We start from the raw sequence: 26,733 nt of genomic DNA, 5'->3' as shown, positions 1-26,733 counted from the left end.
AAGTAGTGGTCAACTGCTTTAAGTATTTTGTAAGAAATGTTGTTGTAATCTATAAATTATATTTCGATGGTTCATACTACTTCCAGAATCCCGTGTTCTGTTCTGATGAGACTCTAAAGGTCAAATCAGACTTGTGCACAGATGGAAGCTGCAGTTTAGACATTTCTGTGAAACTATGTAAACAGTATTTTGGAATCAGTTTGCTTCCTTTTGAAGCATAAAGTAATTGTGGACTACAGGCATTGACAGACAGCAGACAGTGGAGGAGGGACAAATACAACAGGCTGCAGAATTTCTGCTTTAACTCTGGATAAAGAATTTTGGGCTGTCCCCAGTCTGCTAGAGGAAGAGAAAAAGAAGGGCTGAGTTTATTTTTGTTATCCGAATAGCGTGGGAGAAAGCTGTATTCAGGTAAGAGGAGTAGGATTGTGCACTGTATATTGTATGACGGTATTGCTGGGAAAGACGTTAGAAACAGATAATTAGGATATAATAAGCCAGAAGTGTGAACAGATTGTACATCAATGTAAACATTCCTTAATAGAGCAAGTGAAGAATAAACTAAATTATTAGCAGTTTCAGCAGGACAGCTACATATATATAGTGATGATCGAGAAAGGCTAAAGGATCAAAGTCTTAGAGAGGTCGTTGTTGTTGAGCGGAAGTGCGAGCTTTCATATCTTCTACTCACAGAACATTTGGTTGTGTCATGTGAAAGGAAAGTGTGCGAACAGGAGTTGGCAAAGATCCTACAGCTCTGTTGCCAAGCCGAGGAATTATTGTACAGCGAAAGACAGACTGAAAGAGAGATGGTTAATATGAAAAAGGGGATAGTTTGAGAAATAAGAAAGAGAATGTTGGTACAACAAATATTAGGACTAGGTTATAGATACTCACCGATAAAACATGCATGGAAAGCGTATGATGGTGATCAAAAGCTTCCGTGTTGTTTGCCATCAAATACACCATGGTACAAAGGCATCTTGAATGTGTGAATGTAGTTAACCTCAAGCAGTCATATATTGCTCTTACCTGACCATTTTGTCCCAAATCTTTTTCACAATTTGTTTTTTCCAGATCATGGCCATCTTTATTTTTTTATTTGCCATTGTTGGATACCCGTGTCTGGTGCCAAGCACATCTTGTCCGGCCACCTGCCAGTGCATTACTACAGCCCGTCCTTCAGCAGACTGCTCATACAGAGAACTATTGCATGTACCAGTAGGTTTCCCTGAGAACCTAAATCAGCTCTCCCTATCCGTTAACAACATCAGTAGACTTAACAGAACCTCATTTGCTAATATTTTAAGGCTGACATCACTGTATCTCACATATAATGAGATAACAACTATCCATCCTGGCACATTCCAGTTTCTAACCAGTTTAATTAGCCTGGACATAAGTCATAACCAGCTTGATGAGTTCCCATGGACAGATCTTTCAACCCTTGAAGATCTTGAGCTTCTAAATCTCAACAACAATCAACTGGTTACTATTCCATTTGGGGCATTCCACAATTCTAGGCGATTGAGATCTCTGCAACTCAGCAGCAATCACTTATATTCTTTGCCCGAAGGTCTTTTTGATCCATTGACCTCTCTGACACATGTTCAGCTTCACAGAAATTCCTTCCATTGCTCTTGCTCCTTGGAATGGCTAATCATTTGGATCCAAAGAACATGGACCACGATCGATAGAAAAAAAGAAATTATCTGCTTATCGCCTAAGGATTTAAAGGATATCTCATTAGACAAGGTGCCTGACTTACAGTGCAGAAAACCACTGGAGATAATTAGTGATAATCCCGTTTGGGATGATACTTTGTTGCTTTGCAAAGAGGTTGGAGAGCCTTACTTCATGATTCAAAAAGATGGAGGCAATCCAAACTACAATGACATTAAGGTATCAATTAGAAAATTTAAGAATGGAAGTGTTGCAGTAACTCCTACTAAGCAGGATACAGCCTATATTTGCCGTGTATCCAACTACACAACAGAAAATACTGGAGAACTTTCAGTCACTTTAGCTCATCATCAAATTTCAGGTTGGCAAGTAGATCCAGAAGAGAAACTTCTCCTTTTTCTGGTGTCTGGAAAAATGGGGTCAATCACAAATGCAGGGTCATCAATAATGGACAGGTCCAGGTTATTATGTCAGGCTTTGGTTATGGTATTATGGCACAAAGTTTCTTGAGAACGATAAAAAAGAACTGTCTTTTTTGGAAGTTTTGGGATATTATGTGATATTACATGTGCAACAGAGGAAACATAATCTCCATATAAACTCCTGTAGTGTATAAACTTGCAGCTTCAAATTCACAATTGGTATTGTGAACACCAGAGAAATATACAAAAGACATAGGAATAATAAAGTAGACAACGCACACATTTAGTAGTACATATAAAAGATATAACAAGGAAGCATAATAAGATTACCGGATGCCTAAATCACAAATGAGGTCATCAGAGTCATGTAAAGCAAGTTATTGATAGAAGCAAATGAAACAGTGCTCTAAAGGAGAAATATATTTTACTAAACTACAAAAATATAGGGGGCCACCATCCCCTTATAAAACCCCACCCTGTCCAGCAGTGCTTCTAGGGGATAGGAGGGAAGTGAGGTCGGAGGTAGACTATGTTACTGGAATGTCACTGGTTGTTGTCCGGGTGCTATTTAGAACGTGTGGGAGATCCATTAATAGTTCTTGATCCTCGATGACTGGCAAGAGATGGGTTGTGGATTAGAGTATATGCAAGACCCCAGCGGGCTCGGGCTACATGAGAACGTGCTCCTTTCAGTGGTCGACCATCTGCTGGCATCAGATGAATTCCTGGACAAAAACAAAAAGTTCTCAGTAATTTGTGATGTGGAATTTAATGGAAAATTGCTGATAGAATTAAGCAAAGAAATCTATTTAAATAACGACTAAAGAGTAGGCTAATTACGGTATGGTTGAAAATGTATTGGTAAGTTGGTATGAATATGGAAATGTTTACTCTCAGGGATAAGATATCTTACATTATATGTATTGCAATATTCTTAGGTGGGAATGCAAAGTTGGCATGAAACGGTAGATGAGAAATATAAAATGAAAGAAATAAATACAGTTGAACAAAGAAATAAAAGTATGATGTCTTGATATTGACAGATATTGTAAATGATTGCGTAGAAAAAGACTGCAGTTATTCATAGAAAAATGATGAGAAAATTAATGCAAATAACCACCATTAGAGAGAATATACAACATTTCCTGTAAGGATCACTAGTAGGGATGGGCAAGTGTACTCGTCACCAGGGCCGGATTAAGGTTGGTGGGGGCCCCTGGGCAGAAAATCTGGTGGGGGCCCCATAACGTTAACATTTTTAGCTATAACAGTAGAGCGCGAACCGAAGCATTTAGATATAAATCCAATGAACATTTATCTTATCCTGTTCTGCCACATTCAGATTTACAGTACTACAATACAGACACAGTCCAGGATAACTCACAGCAGTCACTTATACACAGAAAGTAGAGTTAGGCTATGTGCGCACGTTGCGTTCTGTCCCTGCAGAAATTTCTGCAGCAATTTGAACAGCACACGTGCACTTCAAAACGCTACAGAAAGAGTCCGTAATGAAAAGCCAATTTCATGCGCTCTGAGTGCAGCCCCTCCCATAGACAGAGCAGGGGCTGCATCCAAAGCACATGAAAGAAGTGACACGTCACTTCTTAGAACGCAGCACTTCAGGCAGCAGCCGAATCGCTACACTCTAATACGCCACGTGCGCATGAAATCGGCATTTTTTGTAAAGAAAAACTGCATCCATTATGCAGTGTTTCTGCAGCGATTTGACGCGCACATGTGCTGTCAAATCGCTGCAGAATATTCAGCAGTTACGTGCGCATGAGCCCTTACAGGTATTAATATGGAGAAGTCGCCAGCAGCCTCACTCACCTCTCCCGCTTGTTTCCGTCCAGCTCCTTCAGGACATGTGGCTGTGTTTCACGATGGCTGTCACTAACAGACATGACTGCACACTGACAGCACTGCTGTATATACATCACAGGAGGGGCTGGGGGCTACAATATGTACATTACAAGAGGGGCAGGGGGCATAGACGTTACTGGAGTGGCAAACAGCTCTGGTGGTGTACTCATTACTGGGATGGGTGACATAGCGCTCTGGGGGACCCATATAGTTCTGGGGGGCTGCATAGACTGCTTCTTACACACACAGCTCTGACACACACAGCTCCGACACACACAATGCACCCACCCATCACCCCCTACACACACACACAATGCACCCCCCTTTACCGCCTACACACACACACAATGCACCCCCTATCACCCCCTACACACACACAATGCACCCCCTTTACCCCTACACACACACACACACAATGCACCCCCCATCACCCCCTACACACACACAATGCAGCCCCCATCACCCCCTACACACACAATGCACCCATCACCCCCTACAAACACACACACAATGCACCCCCCATCACCCCCTACACACATACACACACACTCAAATACAATGCACCCACCTTTTCTCCCTACACACACACACAAATACAATGCACCCCCCATTACTCCCCCCACACAAAACACACATACAATGCACCCACCCATCACCCCCTACACACACACACACAATGCATCTCCCCATCACCCCCCCCACACACACACACACACTCAAATACAATGCACCCACAATTACTCCCCCCACACAAAACACACACACAATGCACCCACCCATCACCCCCTACACACACACACACAATGCATCTCCCTTTACCGCCTACACACACACACACACAATGCACCCCCCCATCACCTCTACACACACACACACACACACACAAACACACACACACAAGGCACCCCCCCATTACGCCTCCCCTCACACACAATACAATGCAACCCTCATCACCCCCTACACACACAAATCACACTGCCCCATCCCTACACACTCCTGCCTCCCCCCTCCCTCGGAATACAGTGCTCCTCCTCTGCCTGTCACAAAGCTGTGTTCCACTTCCTTCACAGATGTTCCCCTTTATGTGTCCTCAGCCCCTCCCCACTCATCATCATTAATTAAACCTGTCTCTTCGGCTCCTTCATGGAGCGCTTACCATCTGATCTCCCCTGTGTGCCGGCGCCCGCAGCACTGTGATGACGTCAGCAAGGTGCTGATTTCAACACGTTACTGCACGTCGGGGGCGGGGCCCAGTCCCGGCGCGCTGTTCAAATGTATTTACGTCTGAAAGATGCAAATACATTTGAATAGGAAGAAGGAGGAAGCTGCGAGCACCGGCACTGGCTCCGCTGCGCTCCTCTGCATTGTGTGCATGCCGGGCACACAGCACACAGCAGAGCCGGCACAGCGCTGCCTCCTGCTCCTGCTGCAGCTAGTGTGTCGGGCCTGCATGCACACACTGCGGAGGAGCGTGGCTGCACATACAGCGGCCCATTACACCGTGCCCCTGCTTCTAGGAAGGGGGGGCAGGTGTCCCCCCGCCCCTCGCTGGGTACGCCCATGACGGCCGCAGCACATAGCAGGGAGTTCATTGGCACACCTCTGACCCCGGAAGTACAATCGCTGGTACTTCCGGGGTCATTCAGCGTCCTGTGCCCGCAGTTTGTTTTTGCGTCTTAAAGACGCAGATACAAATAAATGCCGGTGCACCTCCCCCCCCCTCCCCTCCGAAAACACAGCTGATTTATTAGACTGTCTTTACGGAGGGGGAGAGGGTGTGAAGAAAAAAAAAATGCTGACAAGTATGGCCCTGGTGGTGGGGGCCCCCTTAGAAGCTCTTTTGGTGAGGGCCCCTGGGCTGGAGCCCCGCTTGCCCCGCCTATAATCCGGCCCTGCTCGTCACTGCTTGTCACTCGAGCAGCATGCTCAGGTACTTGCATAACTCAGCCGAGTATCGCAAGTGCTCGGATGTGTAGCTCGTGAAACAACGACCACAACGCAAAAGTTTGCTTCACCCCATGTGTGCAGACACCCCAGGGAGAGCCAGTCACAGTCTCTAAATAGCTCTCCTGGGGAATAAAGCGGGCTTTACACGCTGCGACATCGCTAATGCGGAGTCGTTGGGGTCACGGATTTTGTGACGCACATCCGGCCGCATTAGCGATGCCGTTGCGTGTGACACCGATAAGCGATTTTGCATCGTTGCAAAACAGTGCAAAATCGCTAATCGGCGACACGGGGGTCCATTCTCAATTATCGTTACTTCAGCAGTAACGAGGTTTTTCGTCGTTCCTGCGGCAGCACACATCGCTGCGTGTGACGCCGCAGGAGCGAGGAAGCTCTCCCTACCTGCCTCCCGGCCGCTATGCGGAAGGAAGGAGGTGGGCGGGATGTTACGTCCCGCTCATCTCCGCCCCTCCGCTGCGATTGGGCGGCGGTTCAGTGACGTTTCAGTGACGTCGCTGTGACGCCGCACGGACCGCCCCCTTAGAAAGGAGGCGGTTCGCCGGTCACAGCGACGTCGCCGGACAGGTAAGTATGTGTGACGGCTCTGGGCGATGTTGTGCGGCACGGGCAGCGATATGCCCGTGTCGCGCAACAGATGGGGGCGGGTACCCACACTAGCGATATCGGGACCGATATCGCAGTGTGTAAAGTAGCCTTAAAACAATATTCTCGGACGTAGTGTGACTAAAGAAAAAAAGCTGCTGTCCCTCCCCCCCAAAAATGCTCTGTTTATGGCTGGGCGGAGACCCAAACAGGCCAATCATTGACTTTCCATAATGCTCGTTACTCGCGTCAAGCTCTTCTGAACATCTGACCAACTCAAATCGAGTAGCGAGCATTCGAGCATTTTAGTGCTCACCCATCACTAATCACTAGGGATCACTGCCTATTTATGATAATAATAACACTTTTTTTTTATAAATTGCTCAAGTGTATTCTCTACAAATATGGAAACACTAACTCAGGGGTAGAGAATTACAGGGGTTGTCCATTTTAGTCAATGTAGTGGCACATACTAATATATGGGTATTACCTTTTGAGAAATGCTACCCACGTGTTAGTGCAATTTTCTTCACAGACTGTAAAGCTTTTGTTCTCAAAATGGCTGCATGTGACCAGACCTGTTCACCAACCTTCTCCAGTTGAAAAACACTGAATGGGAAAGCTGTTTATCCATTGGAGGAGATTGATTGACTGGTCTGGTCACATGCTCCTCCATCAGCAGCCATTTTGAGAGCAGAAATGCAGCCTGTGAGGAAGGCCGTACTAACAAGTGTATAAGGAGATCCTGTAATACTTGTATATTAATAAATACATTTATTAAAAAACAATGGCTTAGCATATTTCACCTTTAAATAATAGCTAAACTTCCCGATTAAAGTAATTGTTGTACCAGAATCCATAGATACGGTGATACCGATGCTGTGTGCCTTATTTGACTCTAAAACCAGAATATTTTTCATACTAGTAACTATCTAATGGAATAGAGTAGTTCAAATCCTAATCAAATTAGTCTTTTGTAAATGGTTTATTTTTTCGACATGAAGTTAAGACATAACCTCAGCACTGGGAGGGAACGCAGAAGCCCTGATCTCATTTCTAGCTCCATGCTCACAAACTACATTAGTAAGAACTTGCATTAAAGCCGGGTCACTTCTCTTCAAAATAAATTGTTTCTAAATGTAATTTTTATTTTTGTAATATTAAAAAAGTCAGGATACAAGCAAATTAAAACATTGTCCAACAAAGAATACGTCTTCAGCAATGATGTATATGAGGTTTTAATCCTACTGGTTCTATGCTAGCAGGATCCAATGAATGATCTTTCTTTGGTAAATCCACTATGTTTTCTTTTGTTATCCTGTATTGATTTACAATGAGTCTGTTACGTTTTATGTAGACCTCAGTACAACAAAAAGTACAACAAAAACTATGCAAATATATACTATACTCTGCTATAGGTATTTATAGGGGTAATGCGAACAGTGAACATTTCCCAGATTTATTTATATTTTTATTATGATTACTTTAACTGTTAGGTGATGTATCCCAAAAATGATGTTATATTTGGCTAAAATGAGCTCTTAAAGAATACAGAGACCTTTTCTGCCTCCTCCTATGCTATCTTCTTCCAGCAATGATTGACAGGCTTCAAAATCTGCTTTAGGCCTCTTTCCCATGTCTGTGCAAAACACACACGTTTTTCACGGTACGTGTGAGGCCCCCTTCACACGTCAGTGATATACGTGCGTGTTTGGTCCGTTTCCTTATATACCGGAGACACGGCCAAACGTGTACCAATGTTATTTAATGTTTGAGGACACATGTGCGTTTTTCATTAAGGTCCGTGGCGTTTGTGTCTCCGTTTTGCACGGAAGCATGTCCGTTTTCCGCACGCAACACGCAGCACGGACCCAATGGGTCAATGGGTCTGTGCGCACGTCCGAGTGACACGGACGCATCTCTGTTTGCTCCCTTTACGTTTTGTGCTTATTTCATGTGATGTCGGTCTTTTTTCTTTTTCTGTGTCGTTCTCTCCCTCAGTCCGTCGGTTGATTGGTCTCTCTCTATGTCTGTCGGTCGGTCTCTCTGTCTTATCTGTCCTTCTCGCTGTCTGTCGGTCAGTTCCCCCCCCTCTCTCATACTTACTGTTCCCCGATCTCCGGCGCGGCGCTGCACTGCTGTTATAAAAGCTCCGGCTGCTTTTCCTCTTTTGAAAAAGCCGGCCGCTCATTAATCAATCTCGTATTCCCTGCTTTCCACGCCCACCGGCAAATATGATTGGTTGCAGTGAGACACGCCCACACGCTGAGTGACAGCTGTGTAACTGCAACCAATCACAGCCGCCGGTGGGCGTGTCACTATGGAGCAGAGAAATAAATAAATAAATAATTTTAAAAAAAACGGTGTGCGGTCCCCCCTATTTTAATACCAGCCAGATAAAGCCATACGGCTGCAGGCTGGTATTCTCAGGATGGGGAGCCCCATGTTATGGGGAGCCCCCTAGCCTAACAATATCAGCCAGCAGACGCCCAGAATTGCCGCATACATTAGATGCGACAGTTCTGGGACTGTATCCGGCTCTTCCCGATTTGCCCTGGTGCGTTGGAAAATCGGGGTAATAAGGAGTTAATGGCAGCCCATAGCTGCCACTAAATCCTAGATGAATCATGTCAGGAGTCTCCCCGAGATACCTTCCATGATTAATCTGTAAGTTACAGTAAATAAATACACACACACCTGAAGAAATCCTTTATTTGCAATAAAAAACACTAACACATACCCTCATTCACCACTTTATTCACCCCTTTAAAGCCCTCCATGTCCGGCGTAATCCACGGAGTTCCAGCGTTGCCTCCAGCTCTGCTACATGGAGGTGACAAGAGCTGCAGAATACACATCCGCTCCTGTCACCTCCACGCAGCAAATGAGGTGAGTAGTGCGATCAGCTGAGCTGTCACTGAAGTTACTCGCGGATCTGGATCCAGCGGTGGCCGTGAGTTACCTGACTGACCGCAGCTGATTGTGCTACTCACCTCACTTGCTGCGTGGAGGTGACAGGAGCGGATGTGTATTCTGCAGCTCCTGTCACCTCCATGTAGCAGAGCTGCAGGCGACGCTGGAACTCCGCGGATTACGCCGGACATGGAGGGCTTTATCGGGCTGAATAAAGTGGTGAATGAGGGTATGTGTTAGTGTTTTTTATTGCAAATAAAGGATTTCTTCAGGTGTGTGTGTGTATTTATTTACTGTAACTTACAGATTAATCATGGAAGGTATCATCTGACATGATTAATCTAGGATTTAGTGGCAGCTATGGGCTGCCATTAACTCCTTATTACCCCGATTTGCCAACGCACCAGGGCAAGTCGGAAAGAGCCGGGTACAGTCCCAGAACTGTCGCATCTAATGTATGCGGCAATTCTGGGAGTCTGCTGGCTGATATGGTTAGGCTGGGGGGCTCCCCATAACGTGGGGCTCCCCATCCTGAGAATACCAGCCTGCAGCTGTATGGCTTTATCTGGCTGGTATTAAAATTGGGGGGACCGTACGGCGTTTTTTTTTTAATTATTTATTTATTTCTCTGCTCCATAGTGACACGCCCACCAGCGGCTGTGATTAGTTGCAGTTACACAGCTGTCACTCAGCGTGTGGGCGTGTCTCACTGCAGCCAATCATATTTGCCGATGGGCGTGGAAAGCAGGGAATACGAGATTGATTAATGAGCGGCCGGCTTTTTCAAAAGAGGAAAAGCCGCCGGAGCTTTTATAACAGCAGTGCAGTGCCGCGCCGGAGATCGGGGAACGGTAAGTATGAGAGAGGGGTACTCAATTCAGTCACTCTGGGGATTAGCGGTCACCGGTGAGTCCTTCACGGGTGACCGCTAATCAGGACGCGACACAGACAGAGCCGCGGTATGACAATGAAGTCGGGTGAAGTTCACCCCAGTTCATTCTCTCCGCGCGACTCTGTCTGCTGTCAGCGGGTATGTATCTACGACATTGTGCATCACAAACACACATAAATTCACACGGACAACACATACACATGTCCGTTATTTCTCTCACGCATAAACGGACAATCAACATGCACACACAGCTAGCATACGGCATTCACACAGATGGCACACGGACACAAAAAAAGGACACAAAAACGGAAAACGGACCCGAAAAACGGACGTAACACACGTGCGTGTTTTTTCACGGACGTGTGAAGGGGGCCTGAAGGTGCATATGGCCATCTACGTGCCATGAATTTGTCACATATGTGTTCTCCGTATCCTATCCATGATAGCACACGGAGAGCAGGAACCTTTTACTCACCTGTCCCCTGCACTGCTGTCTCCGGTGCTGCTGTTTCTGGGTCTGCGGGGCAGTGAATATTCATGAGCATAATGAGCAGGCTCGGAAGCAAGTGACAGCAGCGCTGAAGACAGCAGCACTGGTGACAAGTGAGTATAAAAAAATCATTTTATTTCAAAGATACGTGTTTTCTCTGATATGTGTCACACTGATGTCACACGGATCACATCAGTGTGCGGTCTTTGTGACATTAGTGCTGCTGGAGAAAAACGGACATGTTGCCGTGTAGAGCACATGGATACGCATGTGCGCCACACGGACACATGTCCGTGAGAAAACATGGATGTGTGCACAGATCCACTGATTTTAATGGGTCTGCGTATGTCCGTGTCTTTGGTACGTGTGAAAACAGACGTCATAGAATTACGGACGTGTAAAGGGGCCTTAAAGTGTTTCTATATTGCCTTGCACAAGTTCTTTAACGGCATTCATGTAATTTCATATTAGAATTGCAGAAATTGTAAATATAGAGGAATTTTTTGTGCCAAACCACAACTTTGAAAAAAAAACATGGATTCCCAGCTTTACAAAAACTATAACGTATGCAGTGGGTCCATGGACATTGTTTAGCATAACATATTTATACAGCTGTTACCTTCCTATTATCAGTTTGGGGGCTAAATGGAAACAGTAGCAAAATGCAAAATTATGTATAAAGTGGAACCTTGGTTAACGAGAACAATCCGTTCTGGGAGTGTGCTTGTTAACCAAGTTACTCGTTCAGCAAAGCAAGATTTCCCTTAGAAAATCATTGCAATGCAGACAATTCGTTCCACAACTTGTTAAATGTTCCATCGTGGTCCCCTATTGTACCATTCCACACACGTACAAACACACACAAACACGCACGCACACACACATATTATGCTCACCTTACCTTCCGTTCCATCGCCGGCCTCCTGGAACTTGCAGTTTGTCGGTACAGAATGTGTATCGGGTAACCATCGCGACGAGGGAGGAACTTCCTCTGCCAGAGCAAGTTCCTCCCTCGTTGTGATGGTTGCTGATACACATACTGTACCGGCGAACTACAAGATCCATGAGGCCGGCGATGGAACGGAAGGTAAGGTGAGCATAATATGTGTGTGTGCGTGCGTGTTTGTTTGTGTGTGTTTGTGCGGACTGCAAGAGTGGGTCAGAGCGTGGTGGATGTATGGAATTGGAAGTGTGTGCGGTGAGCATTTTGCTCGTTCAGCAAAGCTTGCTCGTAAACTGAGTTACAAATTTACAGCAAGCTTTGCTCGTTAAGCGAAATACTCACTAACTGGGTTACTCATTAGGCGAGGTTCCACTGTATTAACATTTGCTTCAACCTGCCCATATGATCACAGGATACACCAAGACTACACAATGACTAAAGGGCACTTTACACTCTGTGATCTCGCTAGCGAGATCGCTAGCGAGCGTACCCGCTCCCCTCGGTTGTGCGTCATGAGCAAATCGCTGCCCGCGGCACACAACATCGCTTATACCTGTCACACGGACTTACCTGCCCTGCGACGTCGCTGTGGCCAGTGAACCACCTCCTTTCTAAGGGGGTGGTTCATGTAGCGTCACAGCGACATCACACGGTAGCTGTCCAATAGAAGCGGAGGGGCAGAGATGAGCGGGTGGAATATCCCGCCCACCTCCTTCCTTTCTCATTGCCGGTGGATGCAGGTAAGGAGATGTTCGTCGTTCCTGCAGTGTCACACATAGCGATGTGTAATGCTGCAGGAACGTCGAACAACCAGCGGCATGCACCACCAACGATATTATGAAAAGGAGCTACGTGTCAACGACCAACGATTTTAGACGTTTTTGCAATCGTTGATCATCGCTCCTAGGTGTCACACGCTGCGATGTTGCTAACGACGCCGGATGTGCGTCACTAACGACGTGACCCCGACGATATATCGTTTGCGATGTCGCAGCGTGTAAAGCACCCTTAAGAATGCTACATGCATCCAAAATGCATCAGTAGATATGGAATATGCACACCCTTTCTTTTTATAATATAATATAAATAGATTTGGGATTTTAATTATGTAGGTGAGGTGCACCTTGTGGTACTTTTTCAGTGGGGCCAGGATGTATTGACTTGCTGTAACAACAAGTCAGTAAACAGGTTTAACTAATTAAGGCACAACCTAGGATAAAAACAAAAGAGCAAATACCCTGCAGTAAGTAAATAAATTGTAATAATACATGTAAATAACTTTTGGGGTACTTAGTTGACACTACTTTGATCAAAAGTGCATAAAAGCTAACCTACCGCAACAAGGTATACCCAATCAGGGTGGTCCCTCCTTTTGCTCTTTGTCATGGTGGGATGGCTATTACACTTTTTTCATCAACATAGTGTCAACTAAGTACCCTATGTTATTTACATGAACTATTTATTTACTTACTGCAGGGTATTTGCATATTTTTTTTCATCCTATGTTCTGTCCGTTAATGGCCACATTGTGAATGTGCACCAACATATTGCACTTGCATTTGGTTCAACTAAGCCATAAGTGTAATACATTATTTTTTTCAGCTTTATTAAAGGGAATATATCAGCATGTTTTGGTATGTAAGCTAAGGACAGCTTTCTGTAAAAGTAAAAACACAAAAAGCAACTGTGCTTCTCTTATCAGTGTGTGAGCAATTGTTTACGTAAACTAAGGGGGTTTCTTACCCTGTGATTACCATTGTAGGACTGCAAACTCACATGCATGCTAGTCAGACACACCCCTTGCTGTGATAGACACCTCATAGTGAATGCACAATCTCTATTGGGAGCCTGGTGTGGGCTGGGGCAGCTCCCTAGGCTCAGCTGTGTTCCTTAAGCCCCTGTCACATTTAACGACTTTCCAGTGATCCTGACAACGATATGACCTGATAAGGATCACTGGTAAGTCACTATGTGGTCGCTGGTGAGATGTCAAACAGTCAGATCTTCCCAATGACGCAGCAACAATACAGCGACCGTAGCGACCTGTATAACGATCTCGGTGGTCGTTGGGACCTGTATGTGGCTGTACGTGTCTGAGCTCTGAGTCGTCAATGAGGTCGTTGGTATGGCGTCAAACACACCAATGCATCCTGAAAAGCAGGACCTCGACGATCAAAAAATGGTCCAGGCCATTCCGACACGACCAGCGATCTCACGGCAGGGACCAGGTCGCTGCTATGTGTCAAACGAATCTGTGACTCAGCAGCGATCGCGCTAGCGATCTCGCTATGTGTGAAGGTACCTTATCTCTACATTCTTTGATTGTATCAGAACGGCTGCACCCAGTAATCTATGTGATACACCACTGTATTTAGAAATCTCATTGCCTACAATCTGTTGCTGTCAGATGAGATAGCAAAACCTGCTGACAGATTCCCTTTAAATAGAAAATAAAATTAATAAATAATTTGCACCCAAAGAATAGTGCAATTTATAACCATGCCAAAGAAATTGGTCTCAATCTTTCAATTTTATTTTTTGGAAAGTGAAGAGAGTGGAGAGTGCAGACATGTCTCACCTTCCTCCAGGTCAGGCTTCTTCCAAATAGGGGGCTTCAGGAGCATACAAAAAGCTGTAACCAGTGGATGACACTCACTGACCTCCAATAGTAAGAAATTACAGTAGTTCCTGTAGCCTGCCATAGCAGGTAAACAAAAATATGGATAAATTGAATAAATTAAGTCAACGAGGACACAAAGAAATAATGAGATTCTCAATATAATAGTATTAATTCTTTCTAATGAGGAACTAGGAAAGGATGCAATGATTTCTAATAATATTGTAAATTAAAAAAATACAACATTTTAGAGCAGTAATCTGTGAATATAACGGCACTTTATACTGCGTTGGGGGTTTCCAACTAAATTTCTGAAAAACATGATTCAGACATAATCCCTGACGCTGTCATTATCACAATGGGGAGTGACTTGGGACTTTGTTTGGTCTCCATTTTGGCAGTGTCTGTCATTTTTAGGAGAACACAAAAGTGTGAAGAACAACAGGCATCTGGATATAGGATGCTTAACACTTGCCTGGATCCCAGCCTTGTACGCTGTGTTGCAGTAAACTCAAGTCCAGACGACAGAAATGGATGATATTAAAAATAACTGAGACCACAAGTCGTGCGAGTGAGAGCAATCCACCTCGTAAGATATTCACCGGCAGGAAGATATATGTCAATATGAAGAGACTTCTCCTAAATTAATGATGGAAAACGTATTTAATGTGCGTATTTATAATATTAAATTATTGTCATAAATCACAACTAGTTATTTTACCCAAATGATTATTGATAAACTTTACAGATGTAGAAGTATAACCAATCCAAACTAACAAACTATTTCCAATAAGTGATAATGCACATGCTAAGCTTCCACCATCACTATCAATATAATAATGGTAATGGTGATTAGGAGTCCAAGAAAGGAGGTAAAGTCCTGTTTTTTTCACGCCGTTCATCAAATGTTTCTTGTAAGGTGATGCTGTCCGCTGCACACACTGTGGTTTTATAGTAAATGAAGGTGAAGTCATTGAGCATTTACATCTGTGCGAGATCATGCAATTTATCATTACCTTTAGGAGATTACTAGGGTTTATACTTATGGTTAAAGGGAACCTGTCATGTTGTTTTTTGATATCAAACTGCCCCCAATGTGTTTTATATGATGCAATGTGCATCACTAACATGGTTTAAAAAAAATATTCCATGTATTTATCTTAAAAAAGACTTTATATTAATGACGTAAGAAAGTATTCATTACTATTCACAGAATAGTACGGTATTCGGGCTATTCGTTATATAGCGAGTAATGGTGTATTCGCCTCGCTATATTCAGATGTCCCGCCCAGCTGTTTTGGCGCCTGATTTACAGCCACTAAACATGCTGAGCGTCTTAACCACTCACAGTAATGCCGCAGCCATCTTGGCTGAAGCATTACTGTGATTGGCTGGCTGCCACCATTTTGTGCACATTACATTGCCAGCGTCTCTCTCTAAGCAAGCGCTTCATACTCACCAATTATGGTGCGGCACAGCTGTCACACTGCTATCGTGGCCTCTCATTCTTCTTCCCTACCAACTCATTAGCCTCATTACATATTCAGTGCTTCCCCCGTACACCGGTGGCCGTGATTGGTTGCAGTCAGACCTGCCCCCACGCTGAGTGACAGCTTTCTGACTGCAACCAATCACAGCCGCCGGTGGGTGGGTCTATATTGTACAGTATAATAAATAAATAATTTTTAAAACATGGCATGCGGTCCCCCCTATTTTGATACTTAGCCAAGGTAAAGCCTCTCAGCTGAGGGTTGGTATTCTCAGGCTGGGGAGACCCACGTTATTGGGAACAACCCAGCCTAAAGGTATCAGCCAGCAGCCGCCCGGAATTGCCGCATCAATTAGATGTGACTTTATCCAGCTCATCCCAAATGCCCTGGTGCAGTGGCAATTGGGGTAATGAGAAAGTTAATAGCAGCCCATAGCAGCCACTAAGTCCTAGATTAAACATGACAGGTATCTCTGAGACACCTCTCATCATTACTCTGTAAGTGAATGTAAATGAATACAAACACCTAAAATTTCCTTTATTTGGAATAAAATACAAAAAACACCCCCTTTCACCACTGTATTAGCCCCCCATACACACCTTCAGGTTGAACATTACGGTGTGTTCAGCCGACCATTACAAACGAACACAGCCAGTCTGAAACATGACAAGGGGTTTCGGAGAGTCATGTATGATTCCACCACCAAATCTACCAACCCCCCTTTCCTAAAAATTACAGACAAGACACCTGTATAGATTACATTGGCCACAGCAGCCTTTTATTAACAAACAACCAGCATAACAATTATTTTAACAAAAAGGAGAATGGTCCTTGACCTGTTACCGATGACATATAAACACCTGAGCTCAGGCTGAATTTTCCTCTAGCCATTTAAGCACCAGCTCAGAGGCACCTGTTAGCCAACCTGGCTCTGTCACCTTAATCCAATTCCCTTGGGCCGTTTTCATTCTTTCATCCTTCACTCGAGAGTTCCCTTACTCGCAGCCAATGGATTGCATTCTGCTTGAGGGGTCCAGAACCTTGTGGGCTCCCCCCCAACGAATCCACGAATAACCACATCCACCAACTTTGAGGACCTTCCCCCTTATTCCACGCGGCTATGACAATAGCAACACATTTCCATTCCTAAATCCAATTCCATCCACTTCAGAAGCAAATATTGAAGCACGTCCTACCATATAGTTGCCGCCAAAAAAAACAACAAAAGAAAAAGGAGGGTGGGTGGGAGACTCCTAAACTGGTCGTGTCTAAAATGGCCTACAAGATGGACGTCAATTTATAAACTCATTACTTTCTCCTCCTTTAGGAATCACCCCAACCCCATAATGACGTCCCCTTATCTTCCTACAATTTTTTAACCCTTGCCATGTCCATATTCCGTTAATCACATAATTTCCCGCCCCAAGCCTTTTATGCCTGTGCCCCAGTACAGCCTCACATGATGTCAGCTGGTTTTTATCTTGCAATGCTGCTATGATAGAATACCATCATAATACGTTTTACAATGGAGCATGTCAAGATGTTTTTTCTTCTGTATTTTGTATCAGTTTGTGCAGTAGGGGGAACCATGTACATAAGGCTTACAGCTATTATTTTGTTAGAGAATAGTAATGTTGTTTTCTGACAATAATCATCTAATAAATAGGAAGCACTTCAAGGTTAAAGGCATTGATGTTATTAATTATATGGTTGAGGTGGTATCTCATGCAGAGATTGGTGTGGGATTCACACATGACCATCTGTACAGAGCAACCTGTCAAAGCATAGACATGGACGTGAAACGTTTTTTTGTCCCATCAATCCTCCCTCAAGCTTCAGTGTGTGTGCACTAAGGAAATATATATTTTCTCTTCAAATATAGCTGTCAACAGTACTGTACATTGAGACATAGAGCTATCAAATACAGTATCTCTATCAGTGAACGATATAGGTTTCCTGACTGAACTGTGGCAGGCGTGTCAGCAGGACATCACAGTCCACGTACTGTATATTTCTAGATGCAATATATTCTGCAGCGCAGTATGGAGAATATAGATGTGTACGGTACCTGTTAGTGGTTTGTCGTGGACTTCCTTGCAAGAAAATGAACCGTGTACAAAGGTGCTGAATTAACGTGACTAGAAACAACAGTAACCAGAATGGCCTGAAACACAAGAAATAAGAGATGATAGGATCTGAAAAGATTGAAATTCAGGAAAACTTGTGAATGTATCAGGGAAATTTGATTTGGATCACATATATTTGATTTAGAGAGACCCCATAGCATATTAAGTAATTATTATGCTATGGGGTTTCCTAGACCACAGAGTGTAATAAATGTAGCATGTTAAAACAAAAAACCTCACCGCTCATCTGTTGCGTTGCCCCCTTCAGCTTTCTTCACTCTATGCTGCAGCTTCCACCTCGACTAGGCCTCTGATTTCCCTTCAAGTTGTGTCATTGCTGCACATGAAGTGACATCATAAAGTGCATCACTCAAAGCCTAGTCAGTGTTCTGGTCCGGCACACAGGGATATCAGAGGCCTAGTAGCACCAGAAGCCACAAACCAGAGAGATGCGGGCCAAAGAAAAAGTACAGGAAGGGGGAAGGTGAAAAGAAACACGAAGGATCAAACATTGAACTGTGGGGGTGGCGGGACAGGTGAACAGTGATGTGGGCATTACATGTATTTTATAACCATTTGCCGACTCTTTAAGGTATAACAAAATGGCAGATAGCTGGCAGCAGATATTGCTGAATTCGTATAGACCAGATGGCAAAAATAAAAATCAGTATTCTAGAGAATAAGAATGTTTGTAAAATTGGCAAATTCAATTCCATTTGAATATATTCACTCATTAATACAAAATATGCAAGTTATGTAAGTGATCATATATATTTAGCTTTCTTAATCTTAAAAGATGTTTCTCTAAATCCACAGTTAACTCCTACATCAACAATATCTCTAGCAAAGTACCATGTTAGCCTATATGTATACAAGCAATATTGAATATAATCTTTATAGAGATATCGTCTTTTAATATTGATGACCTACAGTATCTTAAGGATAGTTCAGAAATATCAGATTGGTGAGGGTCTAACACTTGGTTCCCCAATCAGTTGTTATAGGTGGCATTCGGATGTCAACGGTGAATTATATAGCCCTGTTCACTGTGTAGACGAGAACTGCAGCTCAACACCTTTCCAGTTGCAGTTCTTGCCAGTAACAGTGTACGGAGCTGTGCTATACCGCTCAGTAAACTGTATATATTCACCCACAGCTGATTGGTGGGGCTGCAATGTGTCAGACTGCCCCCAATCGCATATTAATTGCGTATTCTAAGCATAGGTCATCAATATTAAAGTGGACAACCCCTTTAAATTCCTGCTTCTTATGGACTCATGAATAATATGGAAGGTTCTACTCAAGGACTGCCAAGTATTTCTGTATGAACACTCATCTAAAAAATGCTGTCAATCACTGAGAGATTCGCCCATGGGACTACTAAACCCAGAAAGGATCAAGGACTTAGGCGGGCTTTACACGCTGCGACATCGCTAGCATCGGCTAGCGATGTCCAGCACGATAGCACACGCCCCCATCGTACATGCGATATCTGGTGTTTGCTGCCGTAGCGAACATTATCGGTACAGCAGCTTCACACGCACATACCTGCTCGGCGATGTCGCTGTGACTGCCGAACAATCCCTCCTTCAAGGGGGAGGTGCCTTCAGCGTCACAGCGACGTCACCAAACGGCCGTCCAATAGCAGCGGAGGGGCGGAGATGAGCGGTACATAACATCCCGCCCACCGCCTTCCTTCCGCATAGCTGGTGGACACAGGTAAAGAGATGTTTGTCATTCCTGCAGCTTCACACTCAGTGATGTGTGGTGCTGCAGGAGCGACAAACAACATCGTATCTGCAGCAGTAACGACATTATGGTAATGAACGACGTGACACAAATCAGCGATTTTTGTCACTTTTGCGATAGTTCATCATTGCACCTAGGCTTTACAAATTGCGATGTCTCTACCGGCGCCGGATGTGCGTCACTAACGATGTGACCCCGACGATATATCAGTAGCGATGTCACAACGTGTAAAGCCCCCCTTAAAGGAATAAAATACGTCTTTTATGGATTCTTTTCCTGCTCCAAAACATGCTAAACAAAATTTTTAATGTGATACGTTTACTTTGATGGCATTTGCATAGGAATGTTTCACTCAATGGTTATGTATCTGACTGTCATTTTTAGCAGTGCAAATATCGGACAACAGCTGCCACTTGTAAATATTTTATTGTTGCTTTTCTGCTTTTTATGCATGATTGCTAGGAAATTAAGACAATGAATAATTAAGGGGGCTTTACACGGTAGCGATATCGCTAGCAATTTGTTGCGATAGCGAGTGTGTAAGTACCCGCCCCCGTCGCGCATGAGATTATTTGTGATCGCTGCCGTAGCGAACATTATCGCTACGGCAGCGTCACACATACTTACCTGGTTGGCGGCGTCGCTGTGACTGCCGAACAATCCCTCCTTCAAGGGGGAGGGACGTTCGGCACCACAGCGACGTCACCGCAACGTCACTAAGCGGCTGGCCAATCAAAGCGGAGGGGCGGAGATGAGCAGGATGTAACATCCCGCCCACCTCCTTCCTTCCGCATTGTGGCCGGCGGCAGGTAAGGAGACGTTCCTCGCTCCTGCGGTGTCACACATAGCGATGTGTGCTGCCGCATGAGCGATGAACCACCTGGATAAACAACCCTTACCGATTTTTGAGTTTGGGACAACCTCTCCATGGCGAACGATTTTCACCATTTTTGAGGTCGCTTAAGGTCGCTGGTCAGTGTCACACACTGCGATATCGTTAATGATGCCGGATGTGCGTCACTAACAACGTGACCCCGACGATAAAACATTAATGATATTGTAGCGTGTAAAGCCCCCTTTACTGTTTGAAGTAGCAACACATCTCCATAGAACATAATTTTTCATAAAAATATAAATTATTGTGCATACATTACACCTACCATGTTTTCTCTAGCATGCGAAGAATAATCTGGAACTTTCCGTATGCGATTGGAATAATGATAAGAAAGGTAACAACCAGATGAACAAGAAACAGCACCACATGCTGTAGGATAAGACCTTTAGGAACAAGAAGTACAAACACTGCTCATGTAGTTACTTTTACCGAATCATTATCATTAGTTGTTAATGCATTAACTAACAACACTAGGACTAGCCATTACAGTCAGAAAAAGCTACCTGTACAGGTCACCGCAGCCTGGTAACTAATGTGACTCATCCAACTGGCAAGAGCTGGGGGAGATGGATGGAGAGAACGCAGCTTTAGGAAGACCTGAGAGACCTGACCAGCACACAAAGACTGCAGCGCCCATCTATAAAGACAACAAGTGAAGGTAAAGGACAACATACTGTATATGGGAAAGGACGTGTAAGGTCTTGCTCACATCACCATATTAGATGGACAAGTGCTATCTGATGTTTATTGAATAGTACACGCTCCAGTGTTATATTATGGTATGGTGCAGTGCTGATCACTGTGTTTTTCTCATGACGATTCATTCTGAGAAAAATAAAATCACTGCATGCAAATCTTAGATCATGCGCACCCATTCAAGACTATGGGTGCATGGAAAACATTGCACTGATTACATCCAATTGCAGATATATGTACGCTGAGACAGGAAGTTGAGAAGATGGAGAAATTAAAGCGTAACTGTTAATTTAATTTTTACTTCACTGTGAGTGTGCATGGGGCGACAGTTGTGGGAGAGGCACCATTTTCATGAGGCACCTCATGGGGGGTTGTAGTGCTGGCTCGGTGTGTGGACTTGTGAAGAGCAGGTCATGCCTTTTGGCAAGCTGCTTGTCGCCGTTGCATCTGATGAGCCAGTGCCAATCCGAAGTGAAGACACTAGCAGAGGCTAAAAGTTCATAAACAATAGTCTTTTACTGAACAACTTGCAGAAATTTCCAATACAACTTTATATGTGAGACAGTGGGCATATAACATAAAGGGGTTGTCCACTAATTGGGCAACCCCTCCTCATTCCCTTTGCTCGCCCTCATAAAAATAAATAAGACCATACTCACCTCCAGTCTGGCCGCAGTTCCAGCGATGCCTAAAGCCACGTTCCCACATGCCATGTGACATTGTTATGACACGCAAGTCCCGCAACCAATCAGCACCTGGCGTCTATTTCTCCGCTTTCGGACATTTGATCAAGATGTGAGCATTGCGCTGACTTCCTGCTGAAATGTCCAAAGGCTGGGAGAAGGAAGCTAGTGCTGATTAGTCGCGAGGCTCGTGTGTCATAACAATGTCATGAGGGCCCCAGTAACATGGCTTTAGACATTACTGGAACCGAGACCGCACCAAGGTTGGTATATGGTTATATATTTTTATGGGGCAAACATGGGGAATGAGAAGGGTTGTCCAAGTAGTTGACAATACCTTTAAGCACAGTTTCCAGAGTACAAGGCACCATGGGATTCACATCCTTCTCCATCTCCTTAGGTCTTACTTTCCCTGGTATCTCCATTACTTCCTCCATCAACCACCTTTGCATCACAGTACCGTACACAAAAATCATCCTAGTCCACACACGGTTCTGTCTCATCCCATTAACAGGGAGTTGCAATAACCTCAAATCTGCCATCCAGGACTGCATACTCAGTTCACGTATGTCCCCATCTTGGTCTGTTCCCACAGAGCTGTAAGCTACACTGGGCCCTATGCTAAACAGGTGGCAGTTGGGATTAGCCCATGTTGGAGGAGCTAGTGCTGAGGGAGAAAAACAAACTCCATCTTAGAGTTCAGTTAGGAAACGACCATAGTTGAGTGCAGATGTATGGGTATGTCAGGTCGCTTTGGTCACATTATTTGGGTGACGTGTGGAGGTTGCAATGTCAAGACTGAATTAGAATAGCTTAAGGGAGTGAACAGACACACAGAGTGGTTGTAACCCAGAATGAAAAATAGTAGAAAAATCTAGGTTGGTCGAAGGCCGAAGAACCCGTTGTGGGTAGGGTCTGGAGTTTGGACACAAGAGAAGTATGTAGTCCAGTGTAGCAGATCCGAGAGCATCGCTATTCCCTGTTGCTGGGAGAATGCGGAATTCGATTGACTCTCAAGGACAGCTCTGTTGTGTTAAGACGGACTGTGGTAGAAAGTGTGGGAACATCCATAATAATAACTGCTGAGATGAACTTAAAGGAAATGTGTCTGTTGATTATTGATACTAATGAGACGGCGTTATGATATCTGCCCTCTACTTCTCATGTACAGTTGCCATCCAGATACTGTGTAGTAAAGAACTGTTGTTTAATAAGAACTATCAGTCTCTGTCTCCTTTTCCTCCATGATCTGGTCCTTGCCTGCCCAAGACAATGGCGAGAAGAGGCCTCCTGAAAGGTATGAACAGCACCCTACTTATCCCGTGACCCTGCTCTACTTTACCAACATGGCTACATCTATACATTACACTACACCTAATTATACCTTACAAAAATATTACTTATCACATTTACATAGCATCCTACATAGCAATCTTATATATATTTCATGTTATGCCCTATATAACGATCCTATAATTTATCACTATGTATGACAATTCACATTACAAGACATAGACAAAATTGGTGTCTTCAGGGGCAGGAACACACAACCACCTATTTTAATGGCCAGTTCATGTCATTCTCCGCATGTCATTAAAAATATTCCGCTTGGTGAACTTATCAGGTTAAAGCGCAACTGTTCCTGTCCAGAGGCTCTACAAGTGGAAATGGACTGTGCTGTTACCAAGCTCAAACACAGGGGCTACCCGAAATGGTGTCTAGATCGGGCAAAAATTATAGTTAATGAAATAGATAGATCGGATTTATTTAGAGATAACAACAAAAATAAGAACAATTTTAGTAGGAATAATGGTGTGACGTTTAAAACGAATTTTTCTCCCCAATTCCATGATATAGTAAAAATAGTACAAAAACATCTGCCTATTTTACTTAGTGATGATTTATTAAATCGGATTTTCACTAAAAATAAAATTAATTTTGTGGCCAGAAGAGCACCTAATCTTGCCAATATTCTATCCCCCAGTTTGGTTGTAAGCAGCAAGGACAATGCCATCTCTAAAAATTGGTTATCCTGCACAGGTTTTTTTGGCTGTGGGCACAATTTTTGCATCTCGTGCAAACATGCAAAAAAATGCAAATCATTTACATCTAATTATACAGGACTTTCTTATAACATTAACAGCTTTATAAACTGCAATACCCCAAATGTGGTTTATTTGATTGAGTGTATTTCCTGTCACGTTCAATATGTTGGCTGCACGAGTTGTCCCCTCAAACAAAGAATACGCAGACACATGTCAGACACATTAAATACATCTGCGGTAAATGTGTCTGCTGTTTCCAGACACTTTGCCTCTGTTCACAATAGATGTCTGGACAATCTTGTTTTCACAGGCATTGAAAAAGTTTCCAGACCTAAAAGGGGTGGGGATCTTAGAAGAAAGATTCTTAATAGAGAATCTTTCTGGATCTTCAAATTGGGCACGAGAATGCCGCATGGTCTGAATATGAGGAGAGATCTTGTTATGCAGTATACTTGAATTCCAGAATTATTTGTTCTTTATAGGACATACCTTTTCAGTACCAATAACTATATTATATTATACTGTAGTAATTATTGGATATTTGATGGTTTAAGGTTATTCCTTTAGCATTTGAATTGAAATTTTCACTATATAGCAATTTGGACATTAATAAATGTTTTTTTTTTTTGTTTTTTTTTTTTTCTTCCCGTCCTTCTTTTGTCCCTGTCAGGAGGAAAAAAATCTTTCTTGTCTCTAAAGAGCCCCTTCACTATAGATTATACCGGGCATATATATATATTTCTTATCATGTGATCTCTCTGGTTGCTTCTGTTTTTAATCAGTTTATGTATATATATTTTTTGGTGTTTTTTCCTTTATTTTCTGTTGTTGTGCTGACTTTTTGGTGCAGTGTCTCAGCTTCTATTCTTTCACTTTTTTTTTTTTTTTTTTCTCTTCTCTGTGCTCTCCACACTAAATGGGCTGGGTGGTAACAAATCCAATTAATTCAACCTGTTCTTGTTGTGCACAGACTTTAAATACTGTCTTAGAGATTTCCTCTGCGCATTCCATGATTAAGACCTATTCAGGTTGAAACGCGTAGGAAACAGCTCCTCTGTCTTGCCTCTCTATTTTTGTCTTGCTTGGATGGAATATTAATATTTTTATTACCAATAAAGAAACTGTTTTTTAAGAAAATTCTACTTTCTCCTGAAGTTGCTGGAATTTCTTCCTTTCTTCACACAACCACCTAGGCCACCCTCTTACATTATCAATGAATAGTACACATGAAAATAAGTAACTTTGTAATATATCTTATCAGACAAATTTGCTTCTTTTCTGCCAGAATAGATCAGTCATTATTAGAATTATCAATTCTGAGGTAAAATCTGTATTCAGTGAAGACTTTCCTATTGCTGAGATAGGAGATGGCAGCTGTTACTGACGAGATTTATGTAGATAGAAGAGAGAGGAGGGGGAAGAGCTCTGCATCTAGCTCCTCCCTCTGTCTCTAGCTCCTCCCTCTACCTCAAGCTCCTCCCTCTTTTTGTCATCATGGAATCTCATCAGTAACATCTGCCATCTCCTATCTCAGTAATGGGAAAGTCTTCACTGAATACAGATTTTACCTCAGAATTGAGAATTTTGCTAAGATATATTACCAAGTTGCAGTGTAGTATTGATTTATGAAATAAAAATTAAAATGACAGTTATACTTTAAGGGGGTTTCCCACAAACAAAGTTAAATTTAACGTTCTTTTAAATCAATAAAGCCTGGAATAATAATAAGTTCTACAATGGTGTGGTATGATCAGACCATGTCCCTGTACGGTCAGACACGGCCATTACACAGCACATAGCAGGGGCACATATATAATATCATCTCAGCATAGGAAATATTTTTCTAAACACATCCAATTGTGGAAGTTATTTTTATTCCAAGATCTTTTGATTAAAATTAACTTTAAAATTAACTTTGTGTGTGAGAAAACCCCTTTAATCTCTCCATCTTGTCCTGCGCTCAGATTATCGCATGTGAGAGAATCAAAGCAAAGTTGATGACCCTCGGCTCACGCTCGCAGCAGAGTTTGAGCCGATTGTCATTATCATATAGCATCTGATTCTCTCTGATCGGATGTTATACACCATTGTGACCCCGGCCTAATAGGCATGTCATAACCATAACATGAGGGCCTGGTTAAAGAAATTAAAATAGCGGATCTCAATCTCAGATTATATCTCAGTATTCACACAAAGCTTCTGTACTTATAGTTGAGCTCAAAGAGGTTTCACTTTTACTTTTAGATGTCATTATAGCTCTCACATAAGATGAGAACAATTCTTTCCAGTTCACGGTTTTGGGCTTGTAACGGGGTGCCAAGGGCGCCTCTGGGCTTGTAGTCGTGGCCCCTTCTGTCAGGCTTACCCCTGGCTCCGCCGTCACTATCGGGACGGGAGATGTCTTGGTGGGGCAGAGTGTGGTGGTGCAGATGTCGTCCGACGTATAAACACTCTCCAGGCATGGTTCGATGCAAATAAAAGACATTCTTTATTTCACAACTCTTTCCAAAAACCGGCAGTTACAGATGACTTCACGTTCTTTTCTTAGCTGGGGAAAGCCTGCCCTGACGTCTCCTCCAGTGGGGATGTGCCCGGCTACTCTACTTCACCTGGCTCCCACTTATGGCTACCCACAGCCCGGACCCACACCGGGACTGCTTCGCACTATGAGGT

The 26,733-nt window shown here is 43.6% G+C and overlaps 2 protein-coding genes across 3 annotated transcripts in view; one reads left to right on the top strand and one right to left on the bottom strand.

Annotated features, from left to right (window-relative positions):
• Positions 1 to 328: 328 nt before the first annotated feature.
• LOC142303812 (immunoglobulin superfamily containing leucine-rich repeat protein 2-like) lies at positions 329 to 3,701 on the top strand. The gene is made up of 2 exons (XM_075345560.1): positions 329 to 411; positions 1,078 to 3,701. The coding sequence occupies exon 2, from the start codon at positions 1,081 to 1,083 to the stop codon at positions 2,191 to 2,193; it is 1,113 nt and encodes a 370-aa protein (XP_075201675.1). The 5' UTR covers positions 329 to 411; positions 1,078 to 1,080; the 3' UTR covers positions 2,194 to 3,701.
• STRA6 (signaling receptor and transporter of retinol STRA6) overlaps positions 2,511 to 26,733 on the bottom strand; it is a 155,708-nt gene continuing 131,485 nt past the window's right edge. For both annotated transcript variants that reach the window (XM_075345559.1, XM_075345558.1), the window contains exons 13-18: positions 21,140 to 21,273; positions 20,902 to 21,019; positions 17,935 to 18,030; positions 14,852 to 15,015; positions 14,338 to 14,454; positions 2,511 to 2,830 (exon numbers count right to left, since the gene is read on the bottom strand). In XM_075345559.1, coding sequence (XP_075201674.1) covers positions 2,670 to 2,830; positions 14,338 to 14,454; positions 14,852 to 15,015; positions 17,935 to 18,030; positions 20,902 to 21,019; positions 21,140 to 21,273 — 790 coding nt within the window. In that variant the 3' untranslated portion in view covers positions 2,511 to 2,669. The remainder of the gene's footprint in view (positions 2,831 to 14,337; positions 14,455 to 14,851; positions 15,016 to 17,934; positions 18,031 to 20,901; positions 21,020 to 21,139; positions 21,274 to 26,733) is intronic.

Source organism: Anomaloglossus baeobatrachus, chromosome 4 (genome assembly GCF_048569485.1).
Source record: "Anomaloglossus baeobatrachus isolate aAnoBae1 chromosome 4, aAnoBae1.hap1, whole genome shotgun sequence".
NCBI lineage: Eukaryota > Metazoa > Chordata > Amphibia > Anura > Aromobatidae > Anomaloglossus > Anomaloglossus baeobatrachus.
The sequence above is the reverse complement of the archived record's forward strand: the minus strand, read 5'-3'. Positions and strand labels throughout refer to the sequence as shown.